This window comes from Gossypium hirsutum, chromosome D10, assembly GCF_007990345.1.
Source record: "Gossypium hirsutum isolate 1008001.06 chromosome D10, Gossypium_hirsutum_v2.1, whole genome shotgun sequence".
NCBI lineage: Eukaryota > Viridiplantae > Streptophyta > Magnoliopsida > Malvales > Malvaceae > Gossypium > Gossypium hirsutum.
Genome location: NC_053446.1, coordinates 4996630 through 5017294, shown reverse-complemented (window position 1 = coordinate 5017294; position 20665 = coordinate 4996630). Strand labels below are relative to the sequence as shown.

General features: G+C 37.7%; 1 protein-coding gene and 1 pseudogene across 3 annotated transcripts; both read right to left on the bottom strand.

Annotated features, from left to right (window-relative positions):
- Nucleotides 1-1160: 1160 nt before the first annotated feature.
- Nucleotides 1161-6547, bottom strand: LOC107913847 (ABC transporter B family member 13-like; annotated as a pseudogene).
- Nucleotides 6548-7670: 1123 nt separating this feature from the next.
- Nucleotides 7671-19166, bottom strand: LOC107913848 (uncharacterized). Of its 3 annotated transcripts, none has more exons than XM_041102898.1 (11): nt 18746-19166; nt 17925-18129; nt 17664-17846; nt 17473-17572; nt 17335-17365; nt 15540-15582; nt 14792-14944; nt 10910-13064; nt 9339-10746; nt 8546-8629; nt 7671-8141 (listed from the first exon to the last, which is right to left on the bottom strand). In XM_041102898.1, the coding sequence occupies exons 2-11, from the start codon at nt 17981-17983 to the stop codon at nt 8077-8079; spliced, it is 4281 nt and encodes a 1426-aa protein (XP_040958832.1). In that variant the 5' UTR covers nt 17984-18129; nt 18746-19166; the 3' UTR covers nt 7671-8076. The 3 variants fall into 3 exon arrangements, with proteins under 3 accessions (XP_040958832.1, XP_040958833.1, XP_040958834.1); XM_041102899.1 differs by having other exon boundaries at nt 17925-18022; XM_041102900.1 differs by lacking the exon at nt 8546-8629.
- Nucleotides 19167-20665: the final 1499 nt, after the last annotated feature.

Genomic DNA, 20665 nt, shown 5'->3' with positions numbered 1-20665 from the left:
AGGTGTGTATCTCATAGGGAACTAGATAAGGCATCTAACAAATTCTAAAAAAGTCATTATTATAATCTTTGAACCGTTAATGAATGTAAAGAACCAAAAAGTCTCGTGACTGTTAATCTAAAATTCAAAAAAAAAAAAAAAAAAAAAACCAAGTCAAGAAAGGCATTGGCTTCTCTTCAGCCCGAACCAAGCTAGCATAAACACCATCAACATGGGAAGTTAAAGCTATCATGGCTGCCATACTCCACAACTGCACCGTCTTTCACAACAGCTATGGTATTGGCTTCCCTAATAGTGGAAAGCCTATGTGCTACGATAATTGTAGTGGCACTTTGGGAAACCCTTCTTAGTGCATCCTGGATATGCTTCTCTGATTCCAAATCCAGAGCACTGCTTGCTTCATCTAAAAGCAGCACCTTTGATTCTTAGTATGGCTCTTGCTATTGCGATCCTTTGTTTTGACCGCCTGATAGCTGAACCCACTCTCCCCAACCTATATAGCAAGAAAAATAAAACTATTTGTCAGATAATTGAGGATGGTGCACTAATTAATATGAAGGATTCCACGTTTAGACATGCATGTATGTGTGTGAGATATGAATATTTTAGGAAAAAGGGTAAATTATATTAGTAGTAACTCGACTATGGTTTTTTTCCTTGTTTTGTCACTCAATTATGAAAAGTTATAAAATGTCATTCAACTATTCAATTTTATCTTTTTTGGTCACCCAACTATTTTAGATTTCTGAGTGTTTTCATTGTTATGATAGTCAGCAGATGACCAAAAAAGACAAAGTTGAATAGAGAGTGACCATTTGTAACTTTCATAGTTGACAGACGAAAAATAAAATTTAGTAATAGTTTGATGATCATTTTGTAATTTAGTAATAGTTTGATGATCATTTTGTAACTTTTCATAGTTGGATGACAAAAAAGGAAAAAAAAAAAGCTGAAGGGTATGGTTGAGGCTAAGTTAGGATGTACCTGAGTTTCATAGCCTTGGGGAGACCACTGATGAACTTGTGGATGTAAGCTTCCTTCGCAGCCTCTTCAATCTCACCCCATGTGGCATTTGGTTCCCGAAAGCAATGTTTCCCTTATACTTCCAGCAAACAGAGCAGGCTCTTGACCCACCAAGGCTACTTGTTTTCTTAACCATTTCAGTTGAGCTCCTTCAAATCTATGCCTCCCATCATTACTTTCCCTTGATATGGATCATAAAACCTTTGTACCAACCATATGACCGTTGATTTCCCTGACCCACTTCCACCTACCAATGCCACCATGCTACCACCCTTCACCTTTAAACAAAAGTCCCTTAACACAATCACTTGTGGCCTAGATGGATATGCAAATGTAACCATTTTCAATTCGATATCCAATGGCTTCGAACGTTCGATCTTTTTACCTTTATCTCGGAAATTACCAATCAGCGGCTTTCGGTTGATGATATCAAACAGCAGGGATCGCTGTCGCAGCCATGGTGGTGTCTGGTGAGAGGCCTGCTAGTGTCCAACTGAAAATGAGCTTAACACAAGAATGAGAAAGATTTTATATACTTCACCAAAACCTGTAATGCGCTGTTCATAAGGGAGGCACCAACCCAGAGTGTTAAAGTGTATGCACAATACATGGCACCTTGAGAAAGACCAAGTGCGAGGCTAGAATTTGTGACCTTTTCACTGATTGTTTCCTAGGATCAGATAAAGCTTGATCAAAGATTTAACTATCTCTTCCTGAGAAGAAAATGTAGCCACTGTCCTTATGTTCGAAATTGCACCAGAAGCAATGGTGCTAGCTTTGTCATATGCTTTATTATCTACCCTTGGTCCAATGTTTATAATCAAGTTCAAGTAGCTTGCACCGAGAGTGAAAGGAGTAACAGCAGCAGCCACGAGGGCTAACCTCCATTCGAGGTAAAACGAGATGCCAAGCCCCACTGCAGCTGCACTCACACCCATCAACAAGACCGAGTACCGATCCCCGAGGACCGATCGAAAGCTGAGACAATCAATTGAGAGTCTTGAAACAAGGATACCCGTGGCATTGTCCTCAAAATCGAACCAACCAGGTTCTTGTTTTAGTATCGAGCGGAATAAGAGGTCTCTCACCCTTACTGTCAGCTTTGTTCCAGCCCAACCACAAAAACCCTGTTGTCCAGTTAAGAAAATTATAGAACCAAAGCCTAGGCCAACAAGAGCTAAGGCGAGCTTGTTAACTTCTTCCTTCAATGCTTTTGGAGTGTCATCAAAGTAAGCTTGAAGAGCAATGCCTAAAAACAAGGGGAATATGGAGAGAATAGCACCTGCATGGATACCAAAAAAAAAACCTAGTAAAAGCGTGATGAGCTCTGGTCTTTGTAGAGTCCATATCTTCGAAATTTGGTATTCTCTAGGCTTTTGCTTTTGTTGCATTTCCTCCTCCCCTTGGTTAACTACTTGGATGGACTTTAAGTACTTTGATTTCGAAATATCGTATGCATATAGTGATCTTGATGCTTCATAGGCTGATTTATCATATGTGGAAAATTCCATTCCCTTTTGAGTATTTGTCTCATTCAGTTCAGTGTTTGAAACTGCTTCAGAAGCAAGTTTGACAAGTTTATAATAGGCCCCTTCTCTTTCCATTAGCTGGTGATGGCTACCAGACTCAGCAACTGATCCATTATCAAGAACAACAATGGTGTTGGCATTTCTTACTGTTGCTAGCCTGTGAGCAATGACCACTGTTGTTCTTCCTTTAGAAATCTTGTCAATTGCTTGTTGGACAACTGCCTCGGCTTCGGAATCCAGGGCACTGGTGGGCTCATCTAAGAGAAGGATTCTAGGGTCTTTAATCAATGCTCGAGCCAGAGCAATTCTCTGCTTTTGGCCACCTGATAACTGAGTTCCCTTAGCTCCAACCTGCAAAATCCATTTTCAAGGCCAGAAATCAGAACATGTGTGGAAATCATGTTAGTGGCATGAAAAGTTTATTGATATGGATGTTCAATGTATGTTTTTGGGTATGGACCTGAGTATCATATCCTTGTGGAAGGTCATAAATGAAACCATGAGCATTGGCAGCAACACAAGCTGCAACAGCTTCTTTCTTGGTGGCATTTTCTTTACCCATCATCACATTTTCCAATATGGTGGTGGCAAAGAGAACTGGTTCTTGCCCAACCATACCAATCTGCCTTCTTAGCCACTTTACTTGTAGTGTCTTTAAATCATAGCCATCCAAGGTTACAGTTCCTACCAGTTAAAAGACCCAAACCAGATCAGCAACTAAAACGTTACATAGTTAAGCTCAATGCTACTATTAAACTGAGATGATTAATGAATTATACCTTTGCCAGGATCATAGAACCTCTCAATGAGAGCAAAGATGGTGGATTTGCCACCTCCACTTGCTCCAACCAATGCAAGAGTCTTTGCTGATCGAATGACTAAATTGAGAGAACTGAGAATTGTAGTGTCAGGACGAGATGGATAAGCGAATGTTACACCTTTAAACTCAATCTTTCCCCGAACACTCGATAACATCCTTCCCTCGGGATTATAAGGGTCTATCTCTGGAACCCTGTCTATGATATCAAATACTCGACCCGCTGCTACCGTGCCTTGAGCGAATTGAGCAAAATATGTTAGTGCTAATGCCAAGCCCCTGAAATAAAAGATCAAACAACTTAGTGACTTTTGTTTGCTGTAAGCACTAGAAGTTGCACTGTAATTATGGTTAAGGAAAGAGAGGCTGATACCTTCCCCCTACATTGACACCAAAGAAGCAAGCAATGGCATCACCACCAGAGATCTCCTTCCTGGCAACCAAGATTGAACCATACCAAAAAGCCAATGCCCATGTTGAGTATGTAACTAAATAGATAACCCCTATTCCCGCACCCTTGGCAAACCCGATCTTTGCCCCAAGAGGCACTGAATTTGCCAATAATTCACCATATCTTGCTGCCAAATTATCCTCACCAACAAAAGAAAATACAGTTCGAATTGAACTAATTGCTTGCTCTGCAATGGTACCAGCTTTCCTGTAAGAAACCTGTAGTTCCAAAAATATGGAGCAAAACACAATAAGACTAACAAGTTGACACTGTAAAACATTTCCAGTAACTATTGTGGTCATTTTTACCTCTTCCTTTGCCGTGAGACCACCATAAATAGCCTTGTAAGCAATACCGCAAAACATCATTAGTGGGGTAACAGCAAAAACTACAAGTGACACTTTCCATGATGCCAAAAACCCAACTATATAACCACATATGAAGGTGAATACATGGTGAATAAAATGTGCCATCTGCAAATCACAGTTCCAAGTATTGAGCAATCATCAGGTCGAGTGCTAGTTGGCAGTGTAACAAGTTAAAAGTCCGAAAAACTCGGGTTTACAGCAATTGGAATGAGACATCAAGGGTTACCTTCTCTCCCATAACTTCCTGTATTTGAGCAACATCACTTGAAATACCATGCATAATGTCACCGGTGCTGACTTCCGTATCGAAAAAGCTGATGTCCTGTCTCAGAACTGCTCTCAAATACTTTGTTCTAATTCGTTGAGCTGAACGTTCCCCAACCAGCCTCCAGCATGTAATTTCTGCCATTGATTGAATGAAAAATCATTTCTAATACTTATTAAGACAAAGTAATTACAGGTTCTGAAATTTATGTTTTCATTACCTAGGTATGCTCCAACCACTACTACAGCTGCCAAGCAAGACATAAATTTACATATCTGAAGATACAGAAGCAGGAGAAAAGAAAACATAAGTGTTTTCATATCAACCATATATCTTTGATCACCAATACTATTTTGAAATTTTGGGTATAAATAATATAAGATTTCTTGTTTTTGATTCTTACCATGTCAACATCCTTCATCATCTGGGTCAGTTCACCTTTCAATGATTCTTGTGCAATCTTATTGACAAACTTACCAAAAAGAAAAGAATACCAAGGAAGTGAACCTCCATTGATTAAGGCTCCCAAACAACCTAAAAACACTAGTACCATATCCCATTTTGTTGAATACTTGAACAAACTAAACAAACTGGCTGGCTTTGGTGGTTCTACATCCTCTTCCTCCTCATAGTCATCTTCTTTGAAATTTGGGGGCAGATCAAAATCATCGTACTTATGATCGCCACCGAATTGATGGCTAGCTGATTGCAAGTTATGGTCAAGACCTTCCAATTTGTGTCTCATCTGATGATGACCATCAAGATCACTATGAACACTGTGATGTGATAACCCATGACCTTGACCATGACCATGACCATGCCCTGTAATAAAATCTTCACTGAAATCCATCGACAGGCTCATGTCATCGTACTGATGATTACCAAGAAAATGATGACTAGTTGATTTCCCACCAAGCTCCTGCTGCATTACTACATCAAGATCATTATCCACCTTGTGCCTTGTGTGATGGCTCCTACCATGCTCATGATCACCCTGGTGCGATAGTCTATGAAAACGGTGATGCCCTCCAATAGAATTGTCATCCCGGTCATCACCTGTGTAGGCCTGTGAAACTGAAGACCTACGTGAATCAGCTCTTGTATGATGGTTCGGATCAGTCCCTAGCAGGTGTATATGCCTCTCAACAGCTCGTGGAGTGTAATAATCTACAGAGCTAAGCTCATCTTCGTCAACTAAAGGGCTTCCAGCATTTCTACTGCTGCTTTCTTTAATAGTAGCCAGTCTTGAAATATCATGATGAGATCTACTACGGTCTCCGAAATGGAGATGTGATGAACTGTCATTATCTCTAGCAACGTAGCTTTGAAGCTCAAGCCGCCCTGAAGGCACAGCATAATAACCTGAAAGCTCGTAGCTCGGATTCACAAAGCTTCTGGAAGTGTGAGAAAGATAATATTCACTAGCTGAGCGTCGACGAAATGCCTGACCATTTGATGATGATGCACTGGATGCTGCCCAAGGACTAAGGGCTGCACCCAAATTGCGGTTGTCGTGCCAACCAGAAGGCTCAAACTGCCATGAAACTTCACTTTGCCATGACATATCATCGTCCGTGGCAAAAGGCGTTGCAGGAGTGTTGTGATGGAACCTCTGTGGAGTGGCACGGGAACCCCGAGCAAAGCGGCGTGGCATGACAGTACTTGAGGCATAGCGTGAAGCTGGCGTATTATGGCGTTGATGGTGGCTTAATGAAGAAGAGAAGTCGAATTCGAAAGAGGAATCAGCCATAGAAGAGATTGAGAGACAAGGGTCTTAACTAAAACATTGGAAGAATCTCAAATTTAAGTGTTAGGCAAAAGGAGATGAAGAAACGAATGCCACGGACAACATGAAGCGAAACAATATTCGTTTAATTTAGGAAGAGCTGTCCGAAGACTGTCATTTGTCCTAGGAGTCAACGACCATTGCTTGTTCCGCTTGTCTACAATGAAAATCAAAACATATGCTGTAATTCCAAATCTTTCAATTCCTTACATCACTCAAGACAGAGATTACCGATATCTTTCGTTAAGAAACTGATTAAGTAATCAAGGTAATCAAGGATCATAGGCCGACTAAAAATGGTAAAGTAATCAAGGATACTAGGAATAACCTCCCGTTGGCAGATTTTTGTCTTTTGCAAGAAGTGCATCATATAACTATGAAAAATGAAAAGCATATTAGGAATCTTCATCTATCATTGGCTTCTTATCTACCCCTGCTAGGCCAGGGCAGGCCGGCATGCATTACAAATTACAACTTTATTTATTAAAGAACAAAATTTGTAGTTTAAGAAATTATGGTTCAGACATTAAAATTAATCATTGCCCTTTACAGAAATTATGTTTTTAATATTCAGAACAACTTTTTTCATGTCAATAATCCTTTTTGGGACATTGACTTTAGTGGGTATTCTTTTTCTTGTTTCTTGTAAATTTTAATGACTACGGAGATGTAAATAAGAAATGCAACGATCACCGTAAAGGTCTCTCTCCCTGTCTGACAGTGTCCATCATACGTAACGCAACAAATGCAAAGCAAAGAGGCTTCTCCATTTGTCATTTAAGTACCATCGAAGATAAATAAATAAACACATTGTTGACCAGACTGATATCCCTTTGGATTTCATTTTTTTTTTAAACAAACAAATTGTCAACAAGGTTCAAGCAAATACATGTCCGGCCAGGGCCTAGCTGAAGAAGTAGAGGTTCACAATAAATTCTTTGACCATTGAAAGCATCTTTTCTTATTTGGCTTCACATGCATGCTTCTATCTAACTGTCCCATCTGTTAAACATACAAAATATACATGCATATATATTATCATGTTATATTTTAATTGTCTTGTTCAAAATTAAGCTGAAAACTATGTCTAGGGCGCAAGGCAACTGTTACAAAGGTTCTGTTATTTTCCACTAAGGAAACCTCTCGTAGGCTCGCAAAGAGAGAATGCAAAGGCAGCTGCAACTTTTAAATCTAACTGCCAACTCATATAAACGCTGCTCGGTATATTATAATTATACATATAAATATTGTGAAAACCCGAACTGAAAATGGTAGAATATGAGAACCTGGTTCATCATCCATAGCTCTGTATGCCATCAACATATTTTCTATTTACAAAAATCTATCAACAACATAAGTATTTTTTATCTCGGAAAACAGTATAGTGAATTAAAATAGGTGAACCAAAAGGGATATAGTACAAATTGCTACTGAGATAAAAAGTAATTCCTTTTTTTCTGTTTATTCACATTGTCAAAATACCTCTGGTTCTAACACAGTTCAACTTCTGATATACTTCATAAGGCAAAGAGCAAATGAAATGGATAAAAAGAATGCCTGTGGACTACCAAAACCAAAGTGACTTCTAAGCCAATAGGTGATTTCTTGCTCGATGCAATATATAATCAAATCTCAACCAACTATAGGAAATTTACTTACCAGATCAGGAGGAAGGACTCAAGACTCTATGAATTGAAAATTTACAAGTCCCATTTTTTATGTGATACCATTCGGTATATCATGCCTGCCCCGAGCATTTGTCTCTTATGATATTCCTTTACACCTTACTGTTTTAAGATGATTCCGAGCATTGACCTAGACCTTCCTAAGAAGAAATTCATCTAGGCTTGGAATCACTACCTTTGCTTCGAAATGTTGAGAGTGAAAAGAATGAACGGGGTGCTGCAAAATTATGCAAGATGTTAGTGGAGGATTAGTCCAATGGTACTGAAGTTCTAAAATATGGCTCAAGAAAAGAAATTTTGAGATAATTATTAATAGCAATGACTTCATTTCACGCTTAATGAATAAGGTAGGACCTTCAATGGTTGCATAACATTCAACCAAAAGACTGGGATTTCATAATTGCAATTTTCATGTAGTATACTCTCTTGGTTCAAGAGGCAGTATATTGCTTTCGACAGGACATTCTTGGGCATCAAATAGAACCAGACTTGGTATGAAAGGGGATTGGTTCAAACCAATAATCTATGAGACAACAGCATTTGTTCAATAGAATGTCTTCATAATTTATTATGAAGAACAAGAAGCATCAGATGAGTACATTAACATGAACAAGGAGTCACCTTTTATGGAGCTTCCTGACACATGATCTTCCCTTAATTTGAAGTTTGCGGGTGGTGCTGGAATAGAAGTGCATAAGGCTTGAACTGCAAGGGCCCATTGATGGCTCTAGTTTAAAATTGGGTTCATATATACAACAAAGAAATGGAGAAGTTGCAACAAAGAAAAGAAACACTTATCATAAAGTTGAATGAGCAAGCCAATAATAAATTTTATTTGTTTGCATGTGTATCATTAAATTTGAAGACCAAACACTGGGGTTTGTTTCCTTGAGGTAAACTCACTTCTGAACAACCCTTTCCCATTCATGTCCTGATGACCTGCTCCATATAAACAACTGCAACCTCCTTGACCAACCAAAAGGCACTAAGATTTCTTATTCTAACAACAGCAAGATAAGACGTACAAGAGTCTCTCAATAAACAAATGGTTTATTTTTCCTTAATCAATTACCGGAGGATGGACCCCATCAAAACAAAGTAAACAAATGTTTTGATACAGACTAGATTTCAAAACAGTAACTTCTATAATACACTCTAATAAGCTAAACCAGTTCAACGTGTTTGTTCACAAAAACAATGCTTTTCCACAGTTAAAGAGAGTCCTATAGCTTTACAATAAATGGAAGATATTCTAAGTAAACCGTCCATAGCAATTATTTTATTAAAACAATATCGAACAGTGCATGCAATCAATAAAACTTCAAACTAACAAACAGATACGAAGAAAAACAGAATAATCAATGAATGTTCTAAGAAAAATGTAATTGACATACAAGAGGAAAAAAGGAGTTACCCTGATCATTGAACAACTCACTATCATTGAAACCATCATCAGAAGGGTGGCCTTGCGAAAATCCCATTCTTGACTTCCTCAAGTCTTCTGATGATCGATTGGCAGGATCTCTGCCATCCTCTATGTCATCATCTCCTTCAGAAGTCGTAGCTGAGATCCAGTCCACCAAACTGTCTGTCCCACGGCTTTTCCGTCCAAACTTCAATAACCTTTTGATCCCTTTTGTCACATCCTTGCGTGACTGATTTTGGGTTACATGAGCTACATGAAAAGGTTTCTGAGCACTTCCCCATTTCTTCCTCATTCGAGCTTCATCCACTTCTGTTTGGGCAAGTGAGTGAGAATTCCAAGATGTAGGGCTCCCAATGGGGGAATCCATAGAAGCGTCAATATCTGAAGTCTCATGGGGATAAGAAAATGGATGATGCATGCATGAATTCCATGATGCAGGGCTTTCTCCTGGTGAACCCTGCAGGGATACTGCAGGATGGAATGTAGAGGGTACTGCAGCAGGCAGTTCAGCAACTGATGTAAGGTCAACCTGAGAAAGAGACATCAAGGAATCACCATTCTCTGATTCAGAATTATCCAACTTGTCAAATTCCTGGCTCAGTCTTGCCGTTCCGTTTTCGATGTAAACAGAATCATCAACTTCTCCAATTTCAAGCACATCCTCTTCATCTCCTTTTGCCATATCCATGGAATCATCTGCTTCAAATGCTAGCTCATCATCAGAGTCTTCATCGTTTGGAGTCTCAGAAGTCTCTGATGCTTTGAACTTTGCAAAATTTACTCCAGCACCAGGAACTATGCCATTACCTTTCCTGATAAAAGGCTTTGCTTCTGCATTCTTCAAAATTTTGTCATTCAAGCTCTGTCCCATCTGTTCTTTATCAAATTTCAAAGATGCCAAAACAATGCTGTCAGAGGGCATGGCAGACAAATCCGAAAATTCCACAGGACCAGCAGAGCTTTTTCTAAGGGACCGAGATTGTCTAGGTTGGTCATCCTTGCCGAGTGCAATCTCTTCGTTGGTACTCTTGCGCCGAGCATAGTTTCTCACTTGGGGGGAGCTAGTTGTCTTGCTAGCGCCAGAAGAGGGCTTTGTATTTTCTTTTCTGAGATCAGAGAAGTTGGGAACTGATTGTGTGAGAGGATTTTCAGATTGCACTCTTCGCCTTCCAGAACTGGGGATAGAAACTTTGGCCCCTGAGCGGGGAACTGCAGCTGCTGTGGTACGAGGAGTGGATAAAGATACATTTTTATTTGGAAAATGCTTCTTAGTGTTGGAGCTCCTAGAAGAACCATCGACTAGAGATGTGTCATTATATGATCTATCATGTTTGTAATACTTCTGATCTGAAAACTCAGAAAGATCATCTTCACTCTGAATTAAACTTATTGGATGCTGCCAAATGCATAATCTTATCAAAATTAGTAACAAACAATTCCATCACAAGTTTTGAAATTCCCGAAACTTAAAAAAATATATAAAAAAAGAGGAGGTTCAATTCTACCAGTTATGAATTTTGGCATTTATTTCCTGAAAACCTAAATGCTATAGGAGATACCTGCCCCCTCTGTGACCGAAAATTGAATGACCTCACTTTCTCTGCTCGTCGACGAGCATTGGACAAAGAATCCTGTCTCTCAGCAGAACCAGAAAATTTGGCCTTCATCTCAGCTCTACTTCGCTCAAGGATATCCTGCATAGCTTTCAATTTGGCTTCCTTCTCAGCCCGTTTAGAACCCCATTCTTCCATCAGCTTTGCATCTCTCTTTTGCATGTACTTCTCATAAAATTTTCCTCTAGAATCATCGGAAAAGCTGTTACCAGAGAAACTCCGCCTCAAACTACCAGAAAAATCTTGGTTATCTACCATCTTTGTCGAAGGAGTACAAAAGACAGCCATATTACTCAAACTCCCCATTGGTTCAGAAATCAAGTTTTTGTCAGGCATATGTACGGGAGATACATCTACTGCTGCTGGTTTTTTGCATGCTGGGCTTGGTTCTGGTTCAATCTGGACATCAGCAGGCTTGCTTCTCCTAGCAGAACTGAAATGATCAGGGGGAACTCGAAGTTTGTGCTCTGCAAAAAGTTTTTCAAGTTCATTTAACTCATCATTCAGCTCCTGGTTTCCCCTTGACTGCCTTATCCTCTGAGTTTGATCTACTGGCACCGTTGGGGCACTTAAACTCTCTTCACCCTGAGGAACCATTTTTCCAAGAACAGGCTTGTTATTTGCATAAACAGAATCACCTTCACCCCTCCTACCCTGTGACTTGTTGCTCCATTCAGAACCAACTAGAACCTGTTTCTTGAACTTCATTTCATGGACTCCAGAATCTTCAACTTTACTTATTTGCTTCTCAGATGATGCTAAGTCTTTCTTTCTCACTTCCTCAACTTCCCCAGTAAAAGATCTCCAGTGCTGCTGAGGAGCGAACTGCTCGCCTTCACTACCTTTATACTGAGCCTCCTTAGTTTTTAGTCCAATACCACCTTGAAACTGCCCTGATAATGTTTGGGAGTGGCCTTTAGTCCTAAATTGCAATTGTGACACTGATTGGTCTTTCCCTTGAAGCTCCACTCTTTTCTTTAATTCACCTTCAGGTGTGGCATCCCCCACTGCATCTACAAAAACTCCATCCTGGAACCGATAAGCGGGTTGGTTCTTAACCCCCACAATCGCAGTCCTATCAGGAACTACTTGAGACTGCACATCTGAAACTCCCCTCTCTCTGGTTAAAGAACCCTTAACCTTTTCCTGAGAAACCACTTGATCACCCAACTCAGCCTGTTCTGACTTGCTTGTAAAAGACTGATAATGCCTGTTCTGTGATCCCGATTGATCCTTCAAATTCATTCGCCCCTTCGACACCAGATCCTCTTCTTTCCCCAAAAGATTATTAGCTATCTGTGCTTGCATTCCATCCTGATCTTTCAACCCAGAATCAGCAGCTCTACCAGAAACACTCTTAGGTTCAACTTTAACTGAACTTACCTTGTCACTCAAACCCTTCTCATCTTTTCGCTCCTTATCCTCGGACAAACCTTGAAACATGTAGTTTTTACCTTGGGACACAGAAGATGAGGATGGAGTACACAAAGGGCTATCCGTATTAACATCCTTCTTGTAATTACCCAAGTCAATGCTCATGTCACTTGCACCGCTCCATCTTCTTAAGACAGCCTTTTCAGCAACTGCTGCTGCAGCTGATACATCAGATGGAAGTCTTTTCAGTTCAACAGATTTTCCAACAGCAGTTGGTTTGCCTCCAGAACTTGAGCTTTCCTTCTGTTTGTTCTCAAAGAGATTGATTCTATCCTGCACACTAAGCCTCCTGGCAGGTTGACTGATTTGGCTAGGCGATGACTCAAACCTCCCCTCCTCTTTCTTCTCTTCTTCCCTCTTTTCACTTTCAGAATGTTGTTGTGTAGCACTCGAGAGCTTTGGTTGTTGAGATGTGGCTGACTTTGATTGGCCTATATGATGCTGGGTCTGCATAGTGTTTGATTGTTGTTGTTCTTGGTGTCTATTTTGGGAAGGCTGGTGGGGCCTGCTATTAACATTGGACCCAACTTGGTCTTCATCGGGGTCATCGATTGACATGTCAGATCCCCATGATGCTCTGACCACTTGATCATCAAGACTTGGTTTCCACCGACAAATCAGTTCTGGTCTTCTCTGGCATAGTGACATGAATTTGGTACAAGCCTCACTGCACGTATATTAAAACTTGAATGAGAATAAACATTACCAACATTATCTTGATATAGAAGAAAAATATGACAGAAAAGTAAAAGAGTACAAAATGTCAGAACTTAGAAACTCTAAATTACTCAGACTCTGTGTCCGACATATATCCTAACATGGTATAGGGATATGACCTTTTTTATATCCTCCAAATGGGTAGAACAGATTAACATAGCTGAAACTACCATACGAGTAAGTTAATCCACACATTAAGTGGACTTCTTTTTTCTTTCTTTCTTTCCTTTTGATTTAGAGTTAAATTACCAGGTCAGACTCCAATATTGAGGGAATTAGGCCAAATCTCACCAACAATACCCCACTTTTTCTTTTAAAACAAGGACAATATGACGAACTTAACAGAAAAATATCAGGTAGCATGTGACTAAATTCGGATGAGATAATTCCTCATGTCTACTTAGTGCTACCAGCTGACAATTTCAACAATTTCCATCTTTTAACTCGTTTGTAACAAAATAATCCACTTTTCAGGGGAGTCCAATGCTCCCAAACCCAAATAATTAAAAGAAATGATGTTGGCGAGGTTTCTAACTCTCAAGGGCTGCATCATTGGGATCTGCGGGTAATAAACACGAATCTAGTTTGGACCTTCAATGCCCAACAAACAGAAGACAATCATTGTTTAAGTTGACATATACATGGGATAAAAGGTTACTTAGATCGGTTGATTAAAGTTTTATAGAAAAAAAAAAAGCCAAAAGGGATGTCAATTTAGTACATCTAGATACATTGAAGGTTGCATGCAACTAAGCACATGGTAGGATTTCATTTTCAAAACAGATTAGCAGTTAGATCAGTTTTAACTAGGTACCATTTCAAGCAATTTTTGGCCCTTTAGCCTTCTAATAATCATTATAACTCAAAACAACCCCACAACAAGGACAGTAAAACCATGTTATCCTGAAACATATTGGTTTGACATCGCACCCTTTCTGAAGGAATATAAATCATTTTACAGAGCACAATGTTGATTCTAACTCTTCTATCAATCGTGACACAGGTAATCAATAGCTATTTGAAAACCTGACCAAAAGGGAAACTATTGAACACATCAAACTGATATGGTTATGTCTCTTTTGGACTCTACATAATCCAAACAATTGAAGATTGAATCTAACCATGTCAGACATGGCTATCACCAGCACCTGTCACACATATCAACTACGGTGGCGTAGAAATGGTTTAAGAGAAGGAAAACGAGAACAAACATTCAATTCTGCATTAAGTTGCTCATTTTCCCTCCTTTTCAAGTTATCGGAGAAAGGGATCATGCATTGTGAAATTTCTACACTTACCTGGAAAACAGGTGAATATCATCAAATTGGTAGGGAAGGAAGAGAAGACGAGGGAAATTGTTTGATCTAACGTTTAGATGTGTCCACCACCTTTCTTATATTTCGGGCTATCCACTAGATAAGACAATTTTCAATCTATTTTTCCTTCTTACTAAACAAAATCCTAAAGATAAAACAGTGCCACTCAAAGTCCGAGAGAAAACATAAAGAAACATTGTCCAAGCTCACTGTTTTTAGTTAGACACATTACAAAAAACTGCAGAGTGACCTAACCAAGATCCACTGAACTATAGGCCCCCATGCTACATGAAGAATAGTCCGAGCTGACAGACAGACAGACAGACAGCATCAGAATGAATAGGATTTCTAGAGTTCTTACTTCAAGCGATGAGCACCAAACCAATCTGCAAATTGTTGGAGTTCAGAGACAGTGTCAGAGTTAAAACCAGCAGAAGATGCACGTGCAAAAGCTGTTGCCAAGTCCTGCTGAACTGCAATAAGACGTACATCAATAGCTCTTAAAAGCTCCTTCCTGTTAAATAGGAAATACAACAAATCAAATTAGAAAGCATAGGTGGTGAAGCAAATGGAAGATCCAATTGTAGAAACAAAAGCTGCGTTAGCCCGAAAATTTTCATTCAGAGCAATTTCTGTCTATATGATTAACAAATGCAATAACTCCAGCATATTTATTAACTGTCCACTTTCTGCATAGCTAAAATAATATTTCCAAACCACAGCTAAAATAATATCTCGAGTGAAACTTAAGCATTTCAATAGTTTCTGTGCAATGCTATATAAACTCTACTTGAACAACTCCAAACATCCTAAGGCTAGAAAAGGAAGGTTACCCTTACTTTCTTGAACATGTCATCATGCATTGATTGTCAGTGGGCCCATATATGATCATTATTAACTTGTTGACTGTCCCTTCCATGCCTAAAGCATGCAAATTTCTAGCATGTATAAAGTTTCGAAAGAAATCAACTTAACATTTGCAAACATGTAAGTAGAACAGTATCTGAATGTCACAATCATCCACAAAAACAAGTTCCAATTAATGATAAATTCAACCAAACAAATTATGCCATCAAAGATGTAAAAGCTAGAAAAAGAAAACGAGTTACTTTGTCGCATCAGCAGCTGCTGTCATTCCTGCAGCATCCCCACCTATCACAAATTATCCATACACTGTCAGTTTATTGCTTACAATCAGGACAAGATCATAAACTTGAGATTTTACCTAAATGCCATCCAGCTCAACAACAAAAGAATGATGATTAATAGTTGTTTCAGAAATGCAAAGTCTACTTCAATTACATTTTAAAGGCCAGACTTCAATATACAAATCTAAGAGTAAACATAAGATCAAGTGTCTGATTAATGGAAGAAGTATAAACATCTGTAATAAATTTAAATCAAGGCAAACAGAAAAGTATCATCACAAACCAAGTTTGAAGGCAACCCGAATGCTGAGTGATGGACCAAAATAACTTGCAAAGGTAACAAAGATGGCAGAGTACCAACCCAAGAAGGCAAGAACCAGCAACATTAGACGGCTCTTAAATTACCAAAAAAAAAAAAACCAAAAACTTCCATCAATCAAATTCTTCCAAGCAATATGTGTGTATGGGGAGGAATCCAACTAAAGTAGTTTTACACACTTTCATAACTTTTTGTACAATTAATATTTTTAATAATCCAGCCATCATATCTCATGTTCCATTCACGTAGATCGTGCATGTCAAGTTTGGAGTAAATTAAAATTTTCTAATTATTTGTCTTATGTAAAAAACTTTCAATTGTTAAATATATATAAGTACAGATAGTATTTTAGATCAACATGATAAAAATATCAGATCAAGTCAAAATTTTACATGCATGACAAGTAAAATTACATTGATAAATTCAACAGTTAGATTGTATAAAAAGTTATGAAAGTACGTAAAACTAATTTAGTTATACACTAGTGTAAGGGGATCCCTCATCATGTAAGAAAATCTACCTTGACAAAACATATGGGAGGAACAAGATAAGAATACATGGCAATAAAATATAGGATTTACAAGAAGTGGTATAATACCACTTTACAAGCCCTCATCGTGTGTACGTAACAGAGCATAATAAATCTTAGTCCTAATACCATGTTACAAGAAAATAAGTTCTTCTATTTCAATTATGAATGTAGAAGGAAAAGAGTAAGAGAATACAAGATCAGAATAACACAAAAAAATACATAGTTCAGCATGGTGTGCTACATCTATGGAAAAATACCCAAAGGACTACATTGTTGATATTCTCAATTGCATACAAGTTTATACAAAAGTGTCATATATATGCACATACATAGAAGGTTATCCCAAAATTAGGACAGAATCAAACAAGAATATCGCATCATAATCCTTAATATATCGCATCACAATCTTTAGTTAAATTTATTAGGATAACAATGTAGCATAGTCAAGGTGTTTAAGTTCAAGACACCTAGGGCAGAAGGCCAAACCTCTATAAATTGCTCGTGTTTAACCTTCTTTACCTACTCTCTTAACTGCTTCATTTTCTTAATTTCTAAATTTATATAAATGTCTTTAATTTTGCATTAATTTTTCAAAAATTGATTCACCTCCTGATTGCACCACCAAATTGGGATAACAATAACAAGCATAATTAATTAAGCAAACACAAATCCTAAAACTAGTAATAGTCAAACGGTATTCCACAAAATAAAAGGAAACTTCACCACCACCTTAAGGCTCACAATAAAACAAAAATTATTGAAGTTGTGTGCTTATGGAATCAAAAACTGAATTGTAACAAACAAGGGCTCAAAATACCAACAAACTCTTGGTACTACATGGGAAACAGAAAAGTACAGCGAAATCATTAAATATAGCTGTCCATGATAGAAGAAAAAAAACAAACCTGATGCACCAGAAAGCTGATCTCCTGCCCCCTGAAAGTTAAGCAAAAGGATTCCATGATTCAATATAACTGTAAACTAAAATAGCAACAAATAAAGCAACACTTCTGCTAAACATTAGAGATGAAGACCATTACTACCTGAGAATATATCCTTCGAGCCGCTTCCAACTGAGACATCTCTGCATCGAATGTGTTCACCAACTCTAAAACCTCTGGTGTACTAACAAACCGGACAAACCTAGAAACAAGTTGCAATGATATCAAAATATGAAACCGAAAGTCTTTGCAAGAAATAATAAGGAAATCCACAATTGTTCAATATGTCAAACCTCTCAACGGTTCCTTTTGTGAACCAAGTCTTGGCATCTTTACGTTTTTCTACTTCAAGCTTAATTGATTGAAGTGACAGTGCAACCTGTTCTTCTGCCACCTTTAAATGAGTAACAAATGGCTTTACCAACCCAGAAGCAAGCTTCTCCATGTTTCCGTTGCTCGAAACAAACAATTCACATCTGCCAATAGCAAATAACGGTAATGAGTATAATTGAAAGAAAATGCAGAACATACAAAGTTGTAGAATTATTTCTCACCGTGAGCGCTTTGGTGACAACTGGAAGACCGCATAATCAATAGGCGTGTCAGACTTCATCTTCCCTCTATAATATTTACAAATTTCCCTAGGCTAACCCTTCACATAAGCAAAGTAGACTTCTTAGCAGAGCTAGAAGCTGCTGCTGGTGAGTGTTGTCAAAATCAATACTTCAATAATAAGACTTCAAAGCAACAAAGAAGATTCTGTAATAAGAAACATAGAAAAAAAAAACAGTGAACTAAAGTGTTCCAAACAAGAACTTATTATGTAGCAATTTCACGTACAAAGGCAATTTTAACTTAACCCAACATGTGCAAATCAAACAAGGAAATCAATACATTAATAATTCACATTTCAAATAAAAGATGGAATCATAATAACAATAAATTGGAATAAAGATAGTTATAAACCCAAAAAAAGGAATTAAGGGAAAAAAGCTACCAATTTTAGACCCTAACACTTACCAAAAATGAACAATGGATCTCAATCTAGAAACTCAGATGAAAAACAAAAAATTCACAGAGTAAACAATAAACTCTTGGCACAAAAATAGAAATCCATTATTCATTGATGTAAATCAGATGCATCCCAGATCCGATTCCACCCAAAAGGCCCAACTTCAAGTACTAAAATAAACCATTTATACAGAACTCAAGAACATGCAGGCACAAGGAAAACAGAATATTAATAAATAAATAAAAGCAACTTAACAAAATATGAAATGAAAATAAACTGCATGCTAAAAATCCCCAAGAAATAAATGAACTTATTTGAAGTAAAAAATGAGAGTGTCAGATCGTTTGAGAACCAAGGAGTTACCGTATATAAAAAGGAAAGAAAAAAATGTGAGATCTTGGAGTGGGGAATCGGGTCCTGATAATCAACTCTCAAATGGGTACCTGCATTTGGGTTGCTTTACATTCATTTGAGTAAGTTAAAGAGTTCAACTTTATGGGTTCCTTTTTTTTTTCCTTTGAGGGGGATTTATTTCTTTAAGTTTGAAGATAACCCTAAGAATGACAAGATGGTTTTTGCACTCAAATGGCAAATATTTTCTTTCTTTTTCTGAGGATGATGACTTTGCTTTCTCTCTCTAGGCAACTCTCTGTCCAATAAGATACAGTAGAGTGAGAAAGAGACTTTTTTTTTTAGTGAAAGAAAATAGAACAGAAGAGAAGAGAGAGATTATGTTTTTCTTAGGACAAGTTTCTTTGGTTGCTTGGTTTTCCTTGCTTTTGTGCTTTTTCAATTTTTCAAACATCGATGGACTCTTCACTACTAATGTTTATTTACAGAAAAGGGCTTCATCTTTTTGTTTTTTTATTTCAAGTTACTATATTCTCCTTTACATTTAGCTTTTTCAATATTTAAATTTTCATGAACAATTTTTATTTCTTAACTAATTATGTGTTAGATTGGATAATTGTGAGCAAAGTTTCAAATGCAATTTTTCTTAATTTTTATATATTTAAATACATCTTAAAGATAAAATAAAGCTACATTATGAGTTTATCTAATAATAATTTAAATTTATTAGAATATATCTAAAATATACAAATTTTCAAAACTTTCTTAATGGTTTGAATAAAAATAACCTAACTACTTCATATAGATTTTATACCTATGCAATTTATCATAATGTTTCATTTAAAATTACCCATTTAAAGTTTTTTAATTAAAAATTGACAAATGGTAGAAGATGATTACAACAAGATATCTAATGAGAGGGAAAATTGTACATCCAATTAAGAATGCAGTTACCTTGCCTAATGCATCTAGCCAATTTACTGGCTTCTCTAAAAACGTGTGATAATTGCTCTTGTCGAATAATAGCACTAAGCCTTCTTATGTCATCAACTATGATTGAGAAATGGTAAGGGATAGGAGAGGATGAGAAAGTGGAAAAGATGAAGTTAATAATGTCTTTACAATCCATCTCTACAATCACTTTGTCCCATCTTTTACGAATGGCCAAAAGGCAAGACTCCTAGACTACCCAGGCATCTATTGTCTCATAAAAACCAACCGTTCTCAAATAGCTACACCCATCGATAACCCTTCCTAAATGGTTTTGACAAAAAACTGCTATACCAACCCAAGTTGCATCATTCCTCATTGATGCATCACAATTTAATTTCAAGAAATCGATACATAGTTGTATCAAGCAAAAGAAACACAAAACATGTTCATAGAGATAATGTTGTTATATAATACCTCTGAAAAACTAGTATAAGAGCATCAAACATCCAAGTCATGTTTGCGTTGAATCACTATTTAGGCCATTAAAGACAAACTCGCTGTGAGCTTTTATATGTCCCAACACAAGTAAACAATAAGACTTTTAGCACTAAACATGGCGAAGTTAGGGAAGTTCACAATTTCATCCCACCAAATCTTGAAACAATCAAATCCCTTTCAACAAGGTGAATTGTTTAGGCTAGAGGTTGCCCAAACTGCTCAAGAATAAGGGCAAACAAGGATACATGCTCCAAAGACTCATACTCATCACAACCTCTTGGACATATATGATCTCTATGATGGGGTCATTTCGCTAAATTTTTCTTTGTTGTCCAACAATTTGTAGCAAGCCTTACAAATGAAAATTTTGACCTTAGAGTTGTTTGCACCTTCTAGTTCAAAGGCTACTCCGAAGATGGATACGATCCAACCAACCTAGAGGACACGAGATTAAGGCTTAGTTTGGGAATGCTTCTCAAAAGTAAAAGCACTTTTAAGGAG